Source organism: Convolutriloba macropyga, chromosome 6 (genome assembly GCF_964194025.1).
Source record: "Convolutriloba macropyga chromosome 6, txConMacr16.3, whole genome shotgun sequence".
NCBI lineage: Eukaryota > Metazoa > Xenacoelomorpha > Acoela > Convolutidae > Convolutriloba > Convolutriloba macropyga.
Genome location: NC_134473.1, coordinates 64,109,443 through 64,125,787, shown reverse-complemented (window position 1 = coordinate 64,125,787; position 16,345 = coordinate 64,109,443). Strand labels below are relative to the sequence as shown.

Below are 16,345 nucleotides of genomic sequence, written 5' to 3'. Positions count from 1 at the left end.
TTCAGCAGAAATTTTTTACTATTTTTTTGACTACATCAGAGCTAACAAGAGAGCGTGGGAGCAATGTGTTAGTGTCCCCAGTGCCTGTTGTCACAAATGATAGAACTAATCATGTCATAATCCAAGACCACAGATCCTCGGCTTCTCTAGGAAACTCAATTCTCCACTAAACTTCCATGAAATTCAGCAAAAACCTTAACTCTGTATTTTTAACTAAATCAAAGGTAACAATAAAGCATTCGTGCAATGTGTTAGTCTCTCCAGTGCCAATTATCACATAAATGATTGTCCTCCTTTTTACGGTTGCACTTGGAAGGAGTTCCGCTTTATATAATGTATAATCACTAACTTCATCCACTGTTTTTTATTATTATTAGTTCAGTTTTTCTGCTTTTATACTTATTACACTTTCGATTTCAATAACGCATTGTTTTTTTACTTCAAATTGAATTCAAGTGTTTCTCGCAACAGCTGCAGAAAACTAGAGGCGGAAAGGAGAAGCGGAAATTCTTTTCACTAGAGAGATTATGGATTTGGGAATGCTAGTTACTGAAGATCTCTGTTGGACAACACATGTTAAGACGAAACTTGCGAAATGTAATAACATTTTCAATTTTTTGAAAAGAAGCATACCGTTTCAAGTTTCTATTCTCCGCAAGAGAACGTTGTACCAAACGATGATTCTATCTGTGCTACTTTACTGCTCCCAAGCTTGGTGTATTACAACTGGTATTTTGAAAGTGTTAGAAAAGTTTCAGCGCAAAGTGTTGCGCTGGGTTATTAGGTCTGAGGATTACAACGAGACACTTTCAAAACTAAATTTGTATCCAATTTGCTATCAAATTGCGCGAGCTGACCTTATTCTACTATGGAAAACTTGGCATGGAACAATGGGAGTGACTTAAAGCTGCATGTCAATAGTACGACACTCAGCTCCCGAGGATCAGTCAAAACCTTTTTTGAACAACCGTTGAACAAAAAATTCAAAACTGACAACTGTTTTCTTAGTCGAACTATCCACTCCGCCAATTACTTAATTTCTATCAACGTCATTGACTTTAGGTCATCTTTCAATATTTTTTGTAAGAATTTAGATAATTTTCTCATAGCCAAAACACTTTCGTTTAATTACTTTCGGCCATGTACATATTTTCTTAAATGTCGCTGTGTGGACTGCAGATATTAATTTGCTACTGTGCTTTGTTAATTTGTACTGTCATGTCTTTCTTTTACTATGTATTCCTCTTGTTGGAATTTAAGTCTTTTACTACTACTACTACTACTAGATTAAATTTTAACTGATTCATGAACTTTACTCAGTTGTGTCTAACATATCCTAAAGTTTGGGTCTTCCCCCCATGAAAATAAAGCCCCCCGTTATGGTACCATGATGGGGGGCTATAGGTTATCTGACCACTAAGCTGGGGGGGGGGCTATAATGGGAAAGACCCAACTTTTTACCACCACCGCCATTGCTTCTATCAGTTTTTAATATAATTTCAATGTGTAGAGGAAAAACATGACCACTTCCACTGGAACTGCTTTTCATCCATTCCTGCAAAAGGAAAAACAAATGTTCAAAGCCTTTTATGTTGATGTGGAAAAAGGCGATTCCAACAAAAACTGACATGTCTGAGTAACCTAACTTATGCAAAGCACTGATTATTAAGCTTGTGTTAGGATGTCTTTGGCTTTTATGAAATGTTATAGCTGCAAGAGGAAAATAATATTTAAAGCATTTAAGCAGATTTTTCAGATGGTTGATTTTGTCTCAACTTTGATCATTTTGCTGGCCCTTGTTGTTATATATCGACGATTTTCATGCGGTCAGCGATGTGCTTTAGTAATCGTTCAAGGTGACCTCGGGAGAAGTCCAAGGATGCTATATCATACGTTATCTCTCCTTAACAGAGGGTACCAAGTGAACTTGATGGGATATGTCGATAGTCCACTTATACCGGAGATCTTGCACTTTAAGACGCTCAAAGTTATTGGGTTAACGACTCCGCTTTCCAGAAGCTCGTCTCGTTTGTCATATGTATATAAGGTAGTTTTTTCTTTATTTTGTACTGAGTTATTAACTGCACAGGCAGAAAGATTTAATTGACAAAATGTACAATAATTTATTCCAGTTATATTCGATAGGGTAATGTTGTCGCTATTGTTATTACCGTTAGACGTATTAATTTCCGGATACAACACTATCCGAGGAAAACCATCATATAAAAATTTGAAACAGTTTAAGTTCCAATTGCTCTTACGTATCATAAAGTGTTTCATAATTTTGCCTTTTTTACGCGAAAACGTTCCAAACTGGTATCTGAAAATTTAAACTGCAAAATTTGTCACCTTTATCACAGCTAGAGATAATTAGATGGTGGATTTGTCAAATTGGATGGATCTCCTCTTGACTCTTTAATTGCTCTCAAATGAAGCCCTTGTAGTCCTGTTGACACCTTTTGATGCAATTTTTAATATCGATTTTTGCCTGATAAACAAATGTCATGACTTTTTGTCATGAGAATTGGGATAAACAAACTGGTAGAGCCAGGGAAATCAGCTTTTCTAGTCTAAGTATTTGTTAGAATAGAATTTATAGTCTAGGGCAATTTAATCTCTGAGCCCGATTTGCCAAGGGATTCCCAAAATTATTTAACTCCAATTTTGCGATTTTGATAGGGCTCATGAAGATAAAATGTTGAAAAATTCAGTTAACTTTGATACTTAAAAATAAGAAATTTGCAATCTTACTGATCACTGTGTAGAATTGAATTGTCATACTTGACATACTCGGGCTATTTGCTTGTATCAGTTATGGCGTTTAATGCCCGCTGCCATCTTTCCAACCGTGTATTACTGCGCTCCTTTTAAATTCAAACTATTTGTATTGTGATGAGAGTAATGTGTATAAGGCAGCTGCCGCTCCACAGGGTCGCGAGATAGCTGCCTTGTACACATTACTCTATTTCCCTCCATATGTTTTTTAAAACTATCATTTCTTGTCTCATTAACTTATCTAACTTTACTTTACCTCTCACTTTAGTCCTCATCAAATTCAACAGCCTATTTAAAATTAATATTCTCGGTACTAATTTAACATATCTTCCAAAATAATTTAAAAGTTTAATATGCTGTCTATTGTAAACATTCTCTATCGTCTTTCCGTAGAATGCAATTTTCATTAACTTAAAGAATACGTCATTAAATTTATCACCCCTAGCGTTAGCTGCTGTTCTCTTCTAATTATTAAATTCTATATAGGGTCTTAAACTTTCACTCTTGCTATACTCAAACTTTTTAATTGTTATGTTTTCTAATTTGATCCCATGAATTAAATACCAATCTAACACTTCACCATCATAACATAATTAATTTTATCTGTTAGTTTTAACATTAACTTCTCATTTGGTTTATAATTGTTCTTCTTCCACTTATTTCGGTAATCTGTAAATTGATCTTTTTCTGCTTTTCTCTTTTCAGTAAAGAATGGATATTTCTTTGTGTGTCGTTTTAACTCATCTCTATAGTCTACATCAATATTATAAATATATCATTTAGTACTAGTTGGGGGTGTATGTTCATTACTACTACAAACACAATCTCACCAGTAGGTGAAACTTGCACCATAGCAAACGAATAAAGTGATTTAAAATCTGAATGCTTTAAATAACTCTATTTACCGGTATAATGAGGGTTTACTTGTTTATGGTTATATTCGACATAACCATCACCCAACACAGAAGCTTAACCACCTAATACCACACTGTTTTGTATCATAAATATTGAAGGTTTCTTCTTTATAATATTTAAGTCTAACACCAGTGTTTTTTAATACGCATAACCAAGTTAAACCAGGTGTTTGTTGTATAACAAGAATTTTTTTTAATATTCTATACACTGATATCTAATTTTTTTCAATTATATCTGTTTCTAACAGAACATCAGTCTTAAGATAAACCAACAAATAATCTGCTATAAACCAACCAATAATCTGCCATTGAATTTTAAGTGCGCTCGTAATCCTAAATACATGATTAGTCAGATGTCATATATAAACATTATGCGCCACAATAAGACTTGTATTCTTACATCAGAGCCTAGATTAATATAATGCTGTAGAAATAATGGTGGTGGTTCTACTCAAAAACTATCAAAGTAATAGGTTCTAGGTGTCTCTCTTTATAACTAAAACCCAAGGAGTGCCATCAGTTGGTTGTAAATTAATGAGATTATACTGTGTATCCCTGATCCGGGAACCCGCTGCACTGATTGTTTTTGGTGCTCGATAAGGCATTGCTATTTCAATTGGAATGAGACTAATATCTCTACCTATATCATCCATTTCAAATTTACTCATGGCTTCATTCTCAATGTTATATTTATTATTAAACTCTTAAGGTTAGGATAATCATTTCAAAAATGAATATTCTTTCAATTATAAAAACGGAAAAAGGAAGTGTTATAATTATTATAATTGGAGTTTGCTTTATACAAATCTTGATGAAAGATTGCTGGATATGAAGTTAAAAGTTTAGTAGTTTGATTCTGAAAATTCGCCACTTTCCACTATTTATGGCAGTTCAGGTACTGGCAAGACCTATTTTATTTGACAATAATTAAGATTATATGAATATGAAGACAAGAGTAAAACCATAATCATATCATGTCAAAATGAAAGTGATTGGATAGATTCAGAAACCGGACAAGTTGATGAAATAATTAATATGTGAGACATAAACAAGATCACTACAAAAAATACGTCTGAATTCGAGAATTGTGTATTGTTCTTGATGATTGAGGGAATAAATTAAAAGAGAGAAATATACCTGATTATTTCACAGACGGTAGACATTATAATATTCAAATGATAGTAATGGGTCATAAACCAGCTCAAATAGATATGGCAAGGGAAGGTACTGATACTATTTATATAACGGTATATAACAGTAAGTATTATTTGAAGCCCAATGAATAAAATGGTTGTCGACTGTTGTTTGAGTTGTTGGTACAGGGATTATGGCGTATATTTTTATAGTTCCACAAATTACCTTTAAAACAGCTGGTCTTGTTGCTAATGGTGCGAGTACTATATCAAATAGAGCAAATTCAATTATTAATGGCAGATCTTATGGCTATTTTGGCGAATATTAAGGAGGAACAGATTTTGTTAGTGACCTGGGAAGCACAGCAGATGATGATGATAGTTGTGGTAATAACTATGGTGAAACATGAGTAAAGCGTCATAATAATGATGATAGTTTTCGCTTCGCAGATCCATGGAATGGCGGTACAGCCGATCCACAGAGTGGCAACAAAGCTGATCAGCGAATCCGCTTGACAGATAACTAGTTGTATCAGTAGTTTCAAAAGTAGTTATAATACTAAAACTAATTATAACAAAAACCAAAGTGAACATCTAAGTGAAACCTATATAAGCAAACTATAGATGAATATATAAATAAAAAGGCAAAAGCTTTAAATAAAAAGGAAAGGATACTATAAAGGAAGAATAAGATAATAGTGAATAATTGCTAATCTTCTTGGTTGTATGGATAATAGCGCTACAGAAGGGGAGCAACTTATAGATAAAAGATATATGCTACTGTTTTTAATGTGGCAGGCAAAAGATATTTAAATGATTGTATGAACTCTAAAAATCATGTTCTTAAACTAATTCAAATTTTAGCGCGATATAAGTAATTACAAATATTAAGAGTGCCATTACAAATGTGGGGGTTATTTTAATTTCTTTAGTCATTATAATATAAATCATAAAGATAAAATAGATAGTTGCGGATGTGGTTGATATCTACTCAGCGGTGTTTGTGTTAAAAAATGGTTGTTGTATTCATAATGATAAAATCAGTATCAATTAGGGAACCTGCTGTGTTTACCACAAGCCGAGCTCGTTCGCAGATGATAACAATAAAGTCAATATCAATAACGATAAGAGTAATAATAATATCAATCAGAACCTGCTTGGCACTCTCGTGTGAGATTTAGTGGATTAAGTAAGAGCCCATATAAAGTCACAACCTCCTGTTATAGATATACCTAGATGAATTCGCAATACTTTAGTTTCTGATAATCATCAGAAACAAGTCTATAATACGCACAAGTCCATGATAAATGCTCGTGTAAATACTATATTTTATGTTCTAAACTTGATTCTAATGGTATAGATGTAAATAAACTAATAGAAAATAAAATTTATTAAAAGATATAGATAATTTAAAAATAAACATCGGCACGAATAAGCATGACGAATAAGCATGGTCTCTCTACCTAAACCTGCTTATTGGCGTGCTTATACGTGCTTATTGCTCTTATTTTACTTTAAAACGAAATAAACAAAATAACTTTACTAGAGTTAAGCTGGTATTTTCATTTTTTTACAACTTGGTTTTACGTGCTTTTTACACGGTCTCATTAGTTACGCTATATATCTGGGATAAGTCCGCTGAATACAGTGGGATAGAACCCAAACTATCCGTCTAGTTTCGCCAGTTTAACTCGATATTTGTGGATTGCACTATATGAGACAAGAAATGATAGTATTGAAAAATATATCAGTGAAAGGACCTTCGGTCTTGGTTCCCCAACTGCTTCGCAGATGAAGGGAAATAGAGTAATGTGTATTATTGTAGTAGTGGATATATCCAATACTATAGCAGTGGATAAAACAGAGGTACGGATTAGGCCTGCTGTTTGGACCACTCCTAGCGTATGCGTCAGCATCGCGGGAATGGGCCGAGACCCAGGGCTGCTCGGTATCCCTGTTTTATCTACTACTTGTAAATAAAGTAAGAAAAACAAATAAATATATACAGAAGGTAAAATGGGTACAGATAAATTAGTTTCTACATCTAGGTATTGATTTAACATAATAACAAAGATTGTAATTTGTCATTTATGTTTGTTGTTATAGGTTAAAGTAGAATGAAACATCTAGAGATAAATTTATACCAAAAAATTTCTTACGAAATGACTGCTTCTGTAGAATGACGCTGCTTAGCATGGCATAATCGTCTCGCCATCTACCGAAGCGAGTTTTAAAAAAATATTTCAATTCATGTGGTGATTTGCTGAGTTTTGACTAGCATTATTTGCTCATTGATACTTGAATGTAGATGTAGAGTTTGTACCACACCGAAATTCCTATATAGATGCTTTGGGGTATTTTATACTAAATAAGTTTGACCTAATTAAAATTTTTCCTGTAGATCGAACACCAGATTTTGGATGAAAGCAATTAGCAGTACCATTTAACTGGTCTTTTTCAAACCTTTAATGTAATTATATTTTTATCCAACAATCAATTTTTGCAATCAATTGATTATCACTTTATGTAATGTCAATAGATTTTTTTTCACGTTGTCGACTGTGGTTATGGCATCATCGGCTTTGAATTTTCTTGACGTCTTTGCTTGTGTTTAAGGCGCTCCAACAGATGTTTTATCTAGCGCTTGGGTTTCTAAAATGCGACAAACCTTCTGTAGTGATACTGCAGAACCCTCCCAGCATTCCAACAATGGCAATATGTGCAATTTTCCGCTACATCTATGGCTATGTTTTGATATTCGATTGGCATAACTATGGATATACGCTCTTGGGTATTGCTTTGGGCTCTACAGCGAACGCCCTCTATGAAATCAGGTATTTTCTATACAATTATACCACGTCAAAAGGAAGTTATTGCCCTCTAGTTTTATGAAAATAAAAACTCAATTTCGACCTGATATTACTCCAATATATGATCAATTTTTTATCACATTTTTTTTTACACAATCGACCCCCTCAATATTATAGAAATGGGATTAATACGCCATGATAACTTACCAGCTACCCCATTTTAAAGTTTTTGAACTTCCTGCAAGTTTCACAGACAAAGCAGCAAAATTTGTAGCAAAACGTGATGTATTCACGGTTATGCAACTGATTAGTTTTGCGTTAAACATTTGAGAAAAAAATGAATGAAGTTTGATTTCGTGACATTTTGTTTCCGTGAAACTTGACTGGAGTTCAATAACTCAACATTGAGGTATCTGTCAAGGGACATATCGTATTATCTCATCTTCATAGTTAGGTAAAACCACTACTCTATGCGATCGATAGTCTAAAAATTTTACCCGAAAATTTATCATAAGATGGACAATGTGGGCCGAAAATTGAGTTTACAATTAATTAAATTAGAGGTTGCTAACTTACTTTTGACAGTCCGTATTATATGTTCTTGAATTGCCTTGGATCGAAGTTTGAAGTTTTTGACGTTTCGATGGACTTTTACGTCCTTGACTTTTTGAGTTCTGCTTTCTCTAAGTTACTCTCTTGATCACAGTTTTAACTAGCTGAACTCAATAGAGCCTCAATTTAGTACTGAAAGTCTAGTGAAAACGCGACAAAATTGGTTTCCTTTTTTTACTTCAAATCTTTACTATGACGTAAACAAGCGCTAATAACATCATCTGAAACTCCTAAATGACCTTATACACACTCACCGCTGCACCGACTAAAGCCTGGTGCTGTAGAATCGAGACACCTCCATTGGTTTGAGAGCGATTCGTTCGATATTAGTCGGTTATATTTATCTCTAGCAAAAAGATGATAAAGGCAGCGGGTGTTATCGTTAGAAAGTTATTATCTGGTCCCAGTTAATAGAACTTATAATGGATTCCCTTTTCACCAGATCTAGAAAATAAATCACCCGGTACAATATTTAACAGTAGTAATATTTAATAGTACTTACACTTACACTTTGGGGTCAGTATATTCCCTCTTTGACTTATGTCGTGCGTTCTTGTCCTTATTTATTGCCCTCAAACGAGTTATGTGGCAATTGTATTAGCCATGCTGGTCTTTTGAAGCAATTTTTTATGCAACCAACTTTTTATCTAATTGTTTTTTTTGCAATCCAAGGTATTTGGACTGTATTGGCGCGCTGTTTTTTTTCAAAATCTGTTCACACTATTTTTTGGCTTTTTCACGTCAATGTGAAGTCAAATTAGTGTAATAATTTTCGTCATGCTGAACTTGTAAGTGGAGCGAAAATGCGAGTCGATTTGAGCTGTGATTTTTTTAAAACTACTTTTGAAGTGAAGTGAGAAATTTGTGTTCGAAAAATTTTGTTTGAGAGGGTTTATTTTCACGTGCGTCAACTTGACTTCTGTTTTTCAATGTTAATTCTCTTGAGTGCTATTAAGTTTTCTATTTGCGCCGATATGCAATTGCTTGTAATCACCAACGCGCAGCTAATCATTTGAATGAATTAACACTTTGTTATAAAATTAGTGCATATTTGAATTTTGACCCCTTCTTAAAAATATTATTCTTGTCCGGTCACTTTGTATCCTAATTTCCACCGTCAGCCTCTCAATGGATATTATAAAGATGCTCGCCTTTTTTATTTCGCTTTTTTTGATTAATTTTTCGTTTTAAATAAGTCACGATGTTCGCTTGACTTAACCTCACTCACTGTTTCAACTGAATGGATTTTGCATTCTTTCAGTCATTGATTTGCACAATTGAAATAGGTCAAAAGAACAATGTGAACAGAAACAGGATAAACCGCTAAAGCCTGGTCATCAAGTCATAGTGCAATAGGTTATCATTATTCCTTAGAGCGGTTGCTAGCTGACATCAGTTTTAAGCTTGATAATTTTTGGTTAGGAAGCTGAAATAAGTATAATTTTAGAATCTAACAGAAACTGCACACCAATTTACAACACTTAAAAAATCCTTTCAATTTAATCTTTTCTTTTTCTTTTTATGTTTCAATCAAGATGAGCGTCAATCGGGCCAGCGGTGGCTGTTTTCTGGCGATTTGCTGGCTATGCTTAAATGGCCTCGTTGGATGTTAATGAGGCATAATTTAACCTCAATTGTTTGATTCTAAAAGCTAGTGGTTTGTTGTGTTTTCTTAATAAACCTCCGTCAGCTTGTCAACGGCTATTACCTAGGCGCCCTTATTTCAATTAGCTTTACATTTTGATCACGCTTGTCGTTTTACATAAGTCACGATTTTCACGCTTGACTTCTGACTTACCTCAGTCGCTGTATCAACTGATTGGATTTTAGATTCTTTCACACATTGAATTACGCAATGTAGTTAATGCAGTCAACGTCAAAAGAGCAAAACCAAATGAATCGTGATAAAACGATAAAACATAGTCATAGTCCATTAGGTTATCAAAGTTCTTTAGAGCTATTGCTAGCTGACATTGTGATTAAGCTTAACAGCTTTCAGTATAGTTTTAAACTGGACGCCGAATAAGAACACTTTCTTTGAAAGTGAGGAAAGAAGTCTGTAAATTTTTATTTCTTCGTTTTTCTCTTTTTCAATCCCGATGTGCGTCAATGGCGTCTCTTTTCCGGCAATCTGACGACTCTGTGCACTTTTTTTGTCATATAGTTTAATGTCATTAGGTATAGGTCTTGTAATTTGAAAATGGTGAATAAGTGAATAGATTTAATTTTTTCAGTTCAAAGTTTTTTCTGACTTTTACACTAAGCAAATGAAACTTTAAAAAATATTCGCTAATTTTTAAGTTTTGCAATTATTTGCTGTACTTGTTTTTGTCTTCTCAATTAATCACCTTAATGACAGGTCTCACCGGGGATTTTTCGGGTTTTTGCATAAATTGGTTGTTCTTTGTGTAATCATTTTGTTTAGGACAGATTTTATTGGTTGCTTATGAGGGAGGAGTGAATCATTTTTCTCAAAATTAACAATTCTATTTTGCCTTCTGTGCGGCACAATTTTTGTCAATTGCCACTTTTTCAAAACTTCTGGATTTTGCCGATCTTTTTTTGTTTTTGCTCTTTTTTTGCTTTTTATGTCATTTGCCAGTGTTGATGGTTTATGAACTCATTCTAAGGATGCGTAGAGTCAGTGCCTTAATGAAGTGTTAATAGTTTTGTTTATTAAAACAAAAGTAATGCAAAACAAATTTCTTTTTTTAGGTTTGTTCTTTTTTGCACATATAGCGTCATAGGGTGTTTCGCCTGCCGTAATTTGATATTGCTTCTAAAATGGTAACCATCAGTTTAATAGTTAATTCATTTCTTTGGATTTTAATTCAGTTTTTGTCCAGCAGTTTTTTTCGACTGACCATGTCTTTTTGTCCTGAGAAACTGGATGAACTCTTGAGGCCCAGAAGCCATTCATTTTCCTTGGAGCCTTACCGCGGACTAATTGCTCAGTGAGAATTTCACCAAATATCTGTTTGCGAGACAATTCATATTGTGGAGGGTGGTTCTTAGAGTTTGACTCCACTTAACCCTCTCCCCTTAACCCCGGCGTTGTTCAACCCACCCCACTCAATCCACCCGTAACCCGTATGCTCACTCCCAACCGCCGCCATGAACATGCCATGCTTCTCCACCCCGCCTCTAATCAATAAAGCTAGCCTCCTTGAGCGGCAGATAGTTACTGACGTATCCTATTGCTAGCCTTTTTGAGCTGCAGCTCTTTACTGAGGTATCCAATTGCTTGCCAGTCGTCTGAGAGCAATTCGCCCGACATTAATCGACGACACCATTTGTCATAGAATTAGCGAATATTTGAATTTTGAACCCTTCTTAAAAGTATAATTCTTGCCCTGTCTCTTGGCATCTTAATTGCCACCGTCAGCCTCTCAATGGATATTATTAAGGTGCTCGCCTTTTTTATTTCGCTTTACCTTTTGATTAAATTTTTCGTTTTATTTAAGTCACGATGTTCGCTTGATTTAACATCACTCACTGTTTCAACTGAATGGATTTTATATTCTTTCAGTCATTGATTTACACAATTTAATTAATAAGATGAAGGTGAAAAGAACAATGTTAAAACAAACGGGATAAACCGATAATGCCCAGTAATCAAGTCATAGTGTATTAGGCTATCATTGTTCATTATATTGGTTGCTAGCTGTCATTAAAATTAAGCTTGATGATTTTGGGTTGGAAAGCGGAAATAAGTGCAATTTTAGTATCTAACTGCACACCAGCTTCGAACACTTAGAAAAGTCCTTTTAAATTCTATTTCCTTTTTCTTTTTTTATATTAATCGAGATGGGCGTCAAACGGGCCAGCGGTGGTTGTTTTCTGGCAATTGGCTGGCTATGATTATTAACTGGCCTCGTTGGTTGTTATTGAGGCATAATTTAATTTTAATGGTTTGTCCAAAGCTAATGGTTTGTTTTGTGTTTTTGTTATTAGCCTTCGTCAGCCTCTCAACGGCTATTACTTAGGCGCCCTTTTTTAATTAGCTTTACCTTTTTGATCACGTTGGTTGTTTTTTTCTTCGTTTATCCTGTCTCCATCCGGATGTGCATGAATGGCGGCTGTATTTCGGCAATCTGTTGGCTATTTTTGCACTTTTTGTTGTCTTGTGGTTTATTCTCATTAGGTTTAGGTCTTTTAACTTGCAAATGGTGAATTAATGATTGGATTTAATTGTTTCGGTTCAAAGTACTTGCTTTCTCTGACTTTGACCTAATTGTTTTTAAGTAAAATTTATCGAGTTTTTTTTTGCATTTTGTCACATCTCTTAGTCTCATTGACGACAGGCCTCATGGGTGGCTAAAGAAATATTATTTGATCTTATTAATTCTTTCAGTTATTTACAGCTGCTTTCTTTGACTTGTGCTCTGTTTGTTTTCAGAATATATTCGTTAATTTTTGAGTTTTGCCATTATTTTTTGTACTTGTTTTTGTCTTTTCAATTAATTACTTTAATGACAGGTCACACTGGGGAGTTTCTGGGTTTCTGCAAAAATTGGTTGTGTTTCTTGTGTTATCTTTTTGTTTATGACAGATTTTTTTGGTTGTTAATGAAAGACGAGTGAATTATTTTTCTCAAAATTAACAGTTCTCATTTGCCTTCTGTGCGGCGTAATTTCGGTCAATTGCCACTTTTTCAAAACTTATGATTTTTGCCAATTTCTTTTGGTTTTTGTTTCTTTTTTGCTTTGTCTGTCATTGATGTTTTATATACTCCTTCTAAGAACGCGTAGAGTCAACACCTACGTGTTGATATTTCTGTTTATTAAAACAAAAATGTCATGGAAAACAAATTTTTTCAAGGTTTGTTCATTTTTTGCACATAGTGTCAGAGGGTTTTTTGCCCGTGGTAATTTGATACTGTTGTAAAAATGGTAACCGTCAGTTTAATAGTTAATTTTTTTCTTTGCATTTTAATTCAGGATTTGTCCAGCTGTTTTTTTTTGTAAGACCTTTATCCGTGGCGATTTGTAACTGGCCTCGTTGGTTGGTTGTTGGAATTTAACCGCAATGGTTTAAGTCCAAAGCTAGTGGTTTTTGTGTTTCTGTTGGTGGCCTCCGTCAGCCTCTCAACGGCTATTACTTAGGCATCCTTTTTGATTCGCTTAACCTTTTTATCACGTTTGTCGTTTTACATAAGGCACGATTTTCACGCTCGACTTCTGACTTACCTCAGTCGCTGTATCAACTGATTGGATTTTAGATTCTTTCACACATTGAATTACGCAATGTAGTTAATGCAGTCAACGTCAAAAGAGCAAAATGAAAAGAATGGGATAATCAAAAGACCGCACGTTCATTAAGTCATAGTGCTTTAAGTTATCAAAGTTCATTAGAGCAATTGCTAGCCGATATTGTTATTGAGCTTAATGGCTTTCAGTATAGTTTATAATCTAACTGAAACGGGATGTCGAAAAAGATTATCTGCTTTGAAACTGAGGAGAAAATTCGATCAGTTCTTATCTGTTCGCTTTTTCTATTTGAATCCCGATGTGCGTCAGTGGCGGCTTTATTCCGGCAATCTGCCGGCTATGTTTCCACTTTTTGTTGTCTCGTAGTTGATTCTCATTAGGTTTAGGTCTCGTTTATTGCAAATGGTGAATAAGTCAGTAGATTTAATTGTTTCAATTGAAAGTTATTGCTCCCTATGACTTTGACCTAATTTTTTAAGGAAAAAGTATCGAATTTTTTAGTTCTGTGAGTTTTTGCTGCACTTTGTCCCATCTAGTGTCATTAGTGTCATTGATGACAGGTCTCATCGGTCGCTAAAGAAGCTTAATTTAATCTAATTAAGTGTTTCAGTTGTTTACTGATGCTTTCTGTGACATACGCTGTTCGTTTTCAGAAAATACTAGTTAACTTCTGAGGTTTGCAATTATTTGTTGTGCTTGTTTTTGTCTTATCACCTAATCAACCTAATGACAGGTCTCATCGGTTCCTAATGAGGATTTTGTTATTGAAATTAATTGTTACAGTTCCTAGCTGTTGCTTTGTGTGACTTTTACAGTAAGCAACAAAAACTAAAAAATATCAGGGAGTTTTTCGGTTTTTGACTAAATTGGTTGTTTTGTGTTGTCATTTTGTTTAGGACAGATTTTATTGGTTGCTAATGAGGGACGAGTAAAGCATTTTTTCTCAAAACTAACAGATCTCGTTTGCCTTCTTGGCGGCCTAATTTCGGTCAATTGCCGCTGATTTTCAAAACTTCTGATTTCTTTTGTTTTTGCTTCTTTTTTTTCTGCTTTGTCTGTCATTAATTTGCAAATATTGTTGGTTTATGTACTCATTCTAAGGACACGTAAAGTCAATGCCTTAATGAAGTGTTGATAGCTTTGTTTATTAAAACAAAAGTCATGGAAAACAAAGTTTTCTTTTTTTAGGTTTGTTCTTTTTTGCACATATAGGGTTATAGGGTTTTTCGCCTGCCGTAATTTGTTATTGCTGCCAAAATGGTAACCGTCAGTTTAGTAGTTAATTCTTTTCTTTGGAAATTAATTCAGGTTTTGTCTAGCAGTTTTTTTATTCGTCTGACCATTTGTCTTTTCTTCCTCGGTAACTGGATGAACTGGTAAAGCACAGAAGTCATTTATCTCTCTCTTGGAGCCTTACCGCGGACTAATCTCTCAGTGAGAGCTTCACCAAATATCTGTTTGAGAGACAAATTCATATTGTGAAGGGTGGTTCTTAGAGTTTGACTCACCTCCCACTTAACCCCCTCCCCTTAACCCCAGCCACTTCAACCCACCCCACTCATTCCACCCGTAACCCGTACGCTCGCTCTCACCCGCGGTCACGAGCACCCCATGCTCACACACACCCCACCTCCTTAGCTAGCCTCCTTGAGCCGCAGCTAGATACTGACAAATCCAACCGCTTGCCAGTCGTCGGAGAGCAATTCGCCCGACGTTAATCGCTTATGTTTTAAATTATGGAATTTGGTTCGTTTCAAATAAAAGTGGGGGGGGGGGGGGGGGGGGATTGGTTTTGGTTTTCGTTCAAATGAATGTTGGGGGAGGATAGGGAGGTTCCGTTTCCTGCTTTTCAATAAATGTTGGTTCACATTTCTTTCGAATCCTTGTTTTCGAAGTTCTGATGGTATCCAATTTTTATTTTCAGCAAAAAATACGAAAAGTTCTGTGCCCAGTTTTCGGACTTCAACTTTTGCGTATCGAAAGCGATGCAGAAAGATCTACATGAAAATTGGGATATCAGGTCTACAGTTCTATATGACAAAGCACCGCAAAGATTTCGGGAGTTAAAAGGAAGTGATAGAACAGATTTCTTAAAATCGCAGCCGTATTTAGAAGATGTGGTTGATGATTTCGATGCTGGCTCATCGAAGCGAGCGATGCTGGTTGTCAGCTCTACTAGTTGGACAGAAGATGAGGATTTTAGTATACTTCTAGAAGCTTTGGTGAAGTACGACAAAACGGTGTCAACTAGCAGTAACAGCGAAAAATCGTATCCTAAATTAGTGTGTGTTATTACAGGGAAAGGTCCGTTGAAAAACTTCTACTTAGAAAAAATTAAGAAGTTGTCTCTGGAGAATTACGTCACAATCCGAACACCATGGCTCGAAGCCGAAGACTATCCCAAATTAATCGGATGTGCTGATCTGGGAATCTGTTTGCATACGTCGTCAAGTGGCCTAGATCTCCCGATGAAAGTCGTCGATATGTACGGTTGTAACTTGCCAGTATGCGCTGTTAAGTATAATTGTATCAGTGAGCTGGTAGAACATGAACAAACGGGACTTCTGTTTCAAAATGCTGAACAACTTTTGAAACATTTGATGAGAATAGCCGTTACCGAGTATGGCAATACGAATAACGTTTTGAACAGAATGAGAAGTAATCTGCGCAAAATAAACGACCACAGGTGGGACCAAGAATGGGATGAGAAGGCATGGCCTATTATTAAAACTGCCAACTGATATTTTACTGAAATTTGTCTCTGCCTGATATAAAGTTGTATTTTATTTTGTGTCAATATTATAATTTGTGTAGAGTTTAGTTGGTTTGATTATTTAGTAGATTGAAGTACTGGTTCAAACAAACTTAAAAGAGCTCAAAAGAACTGCTTT

At 35.0% G+C, this 16,345-nt stretch overlaps 1 protein-coding gene across 1 annotated transcript; it reads left to right on the top strand.

Annotated features, from left to right (window-relative positions):
- The first annotated feature begins 1,434 nt into the window (after nt 1-1,434).
- On the top strand, nt 1,435-16,325 carry LOC142341860 (chitobiosyldiphosphodolichol beta-mannosyltransferase-like). The gene is made up of 3 exons (XM_075393127.1): nt 1,435-2,047; nt 7,439-7,656; nt 15,379-16,325. The coding sequence occupies exons 1-3, from the start codon at nt 1,682-1,684 to the stop codon at nt 16,193-16,195; spliced, it is 1,401 nt and encodes a 466-aa protein (XP_075249242.1). The 5' UTR covers nt 1,435-1,681; the 3' UTR covers nt 16,196-16,325.
- Nucleotides 16,326-16,345: the final 20 nt, after the last annotated feature.

Bases quoted from the DNA above. Each gene is read 5' to 3' on its own strand.
- LOC142341860 (XM_075393127.1), top strand. From the start codon at position 1,682: ATGTCTTTGGCTTTTATGAAATGTTATAGCTGCAAGAGGAAAATAATA. The intron at 2,048-7,438 runs GTAGTTTTTTCT...CTTGTGTTTAAG, and splicing joins GTTTGTCATATGTATATAAG to GCGCTCCAACAGATGTTTTA. The intron at 7,657-15,378 runs GTATTTTCTATA...TTTTATTTTCAG, and splicing joins AACGCCCTCTATGAAATCAG to CAAAAAATACGAAAAGTTCT.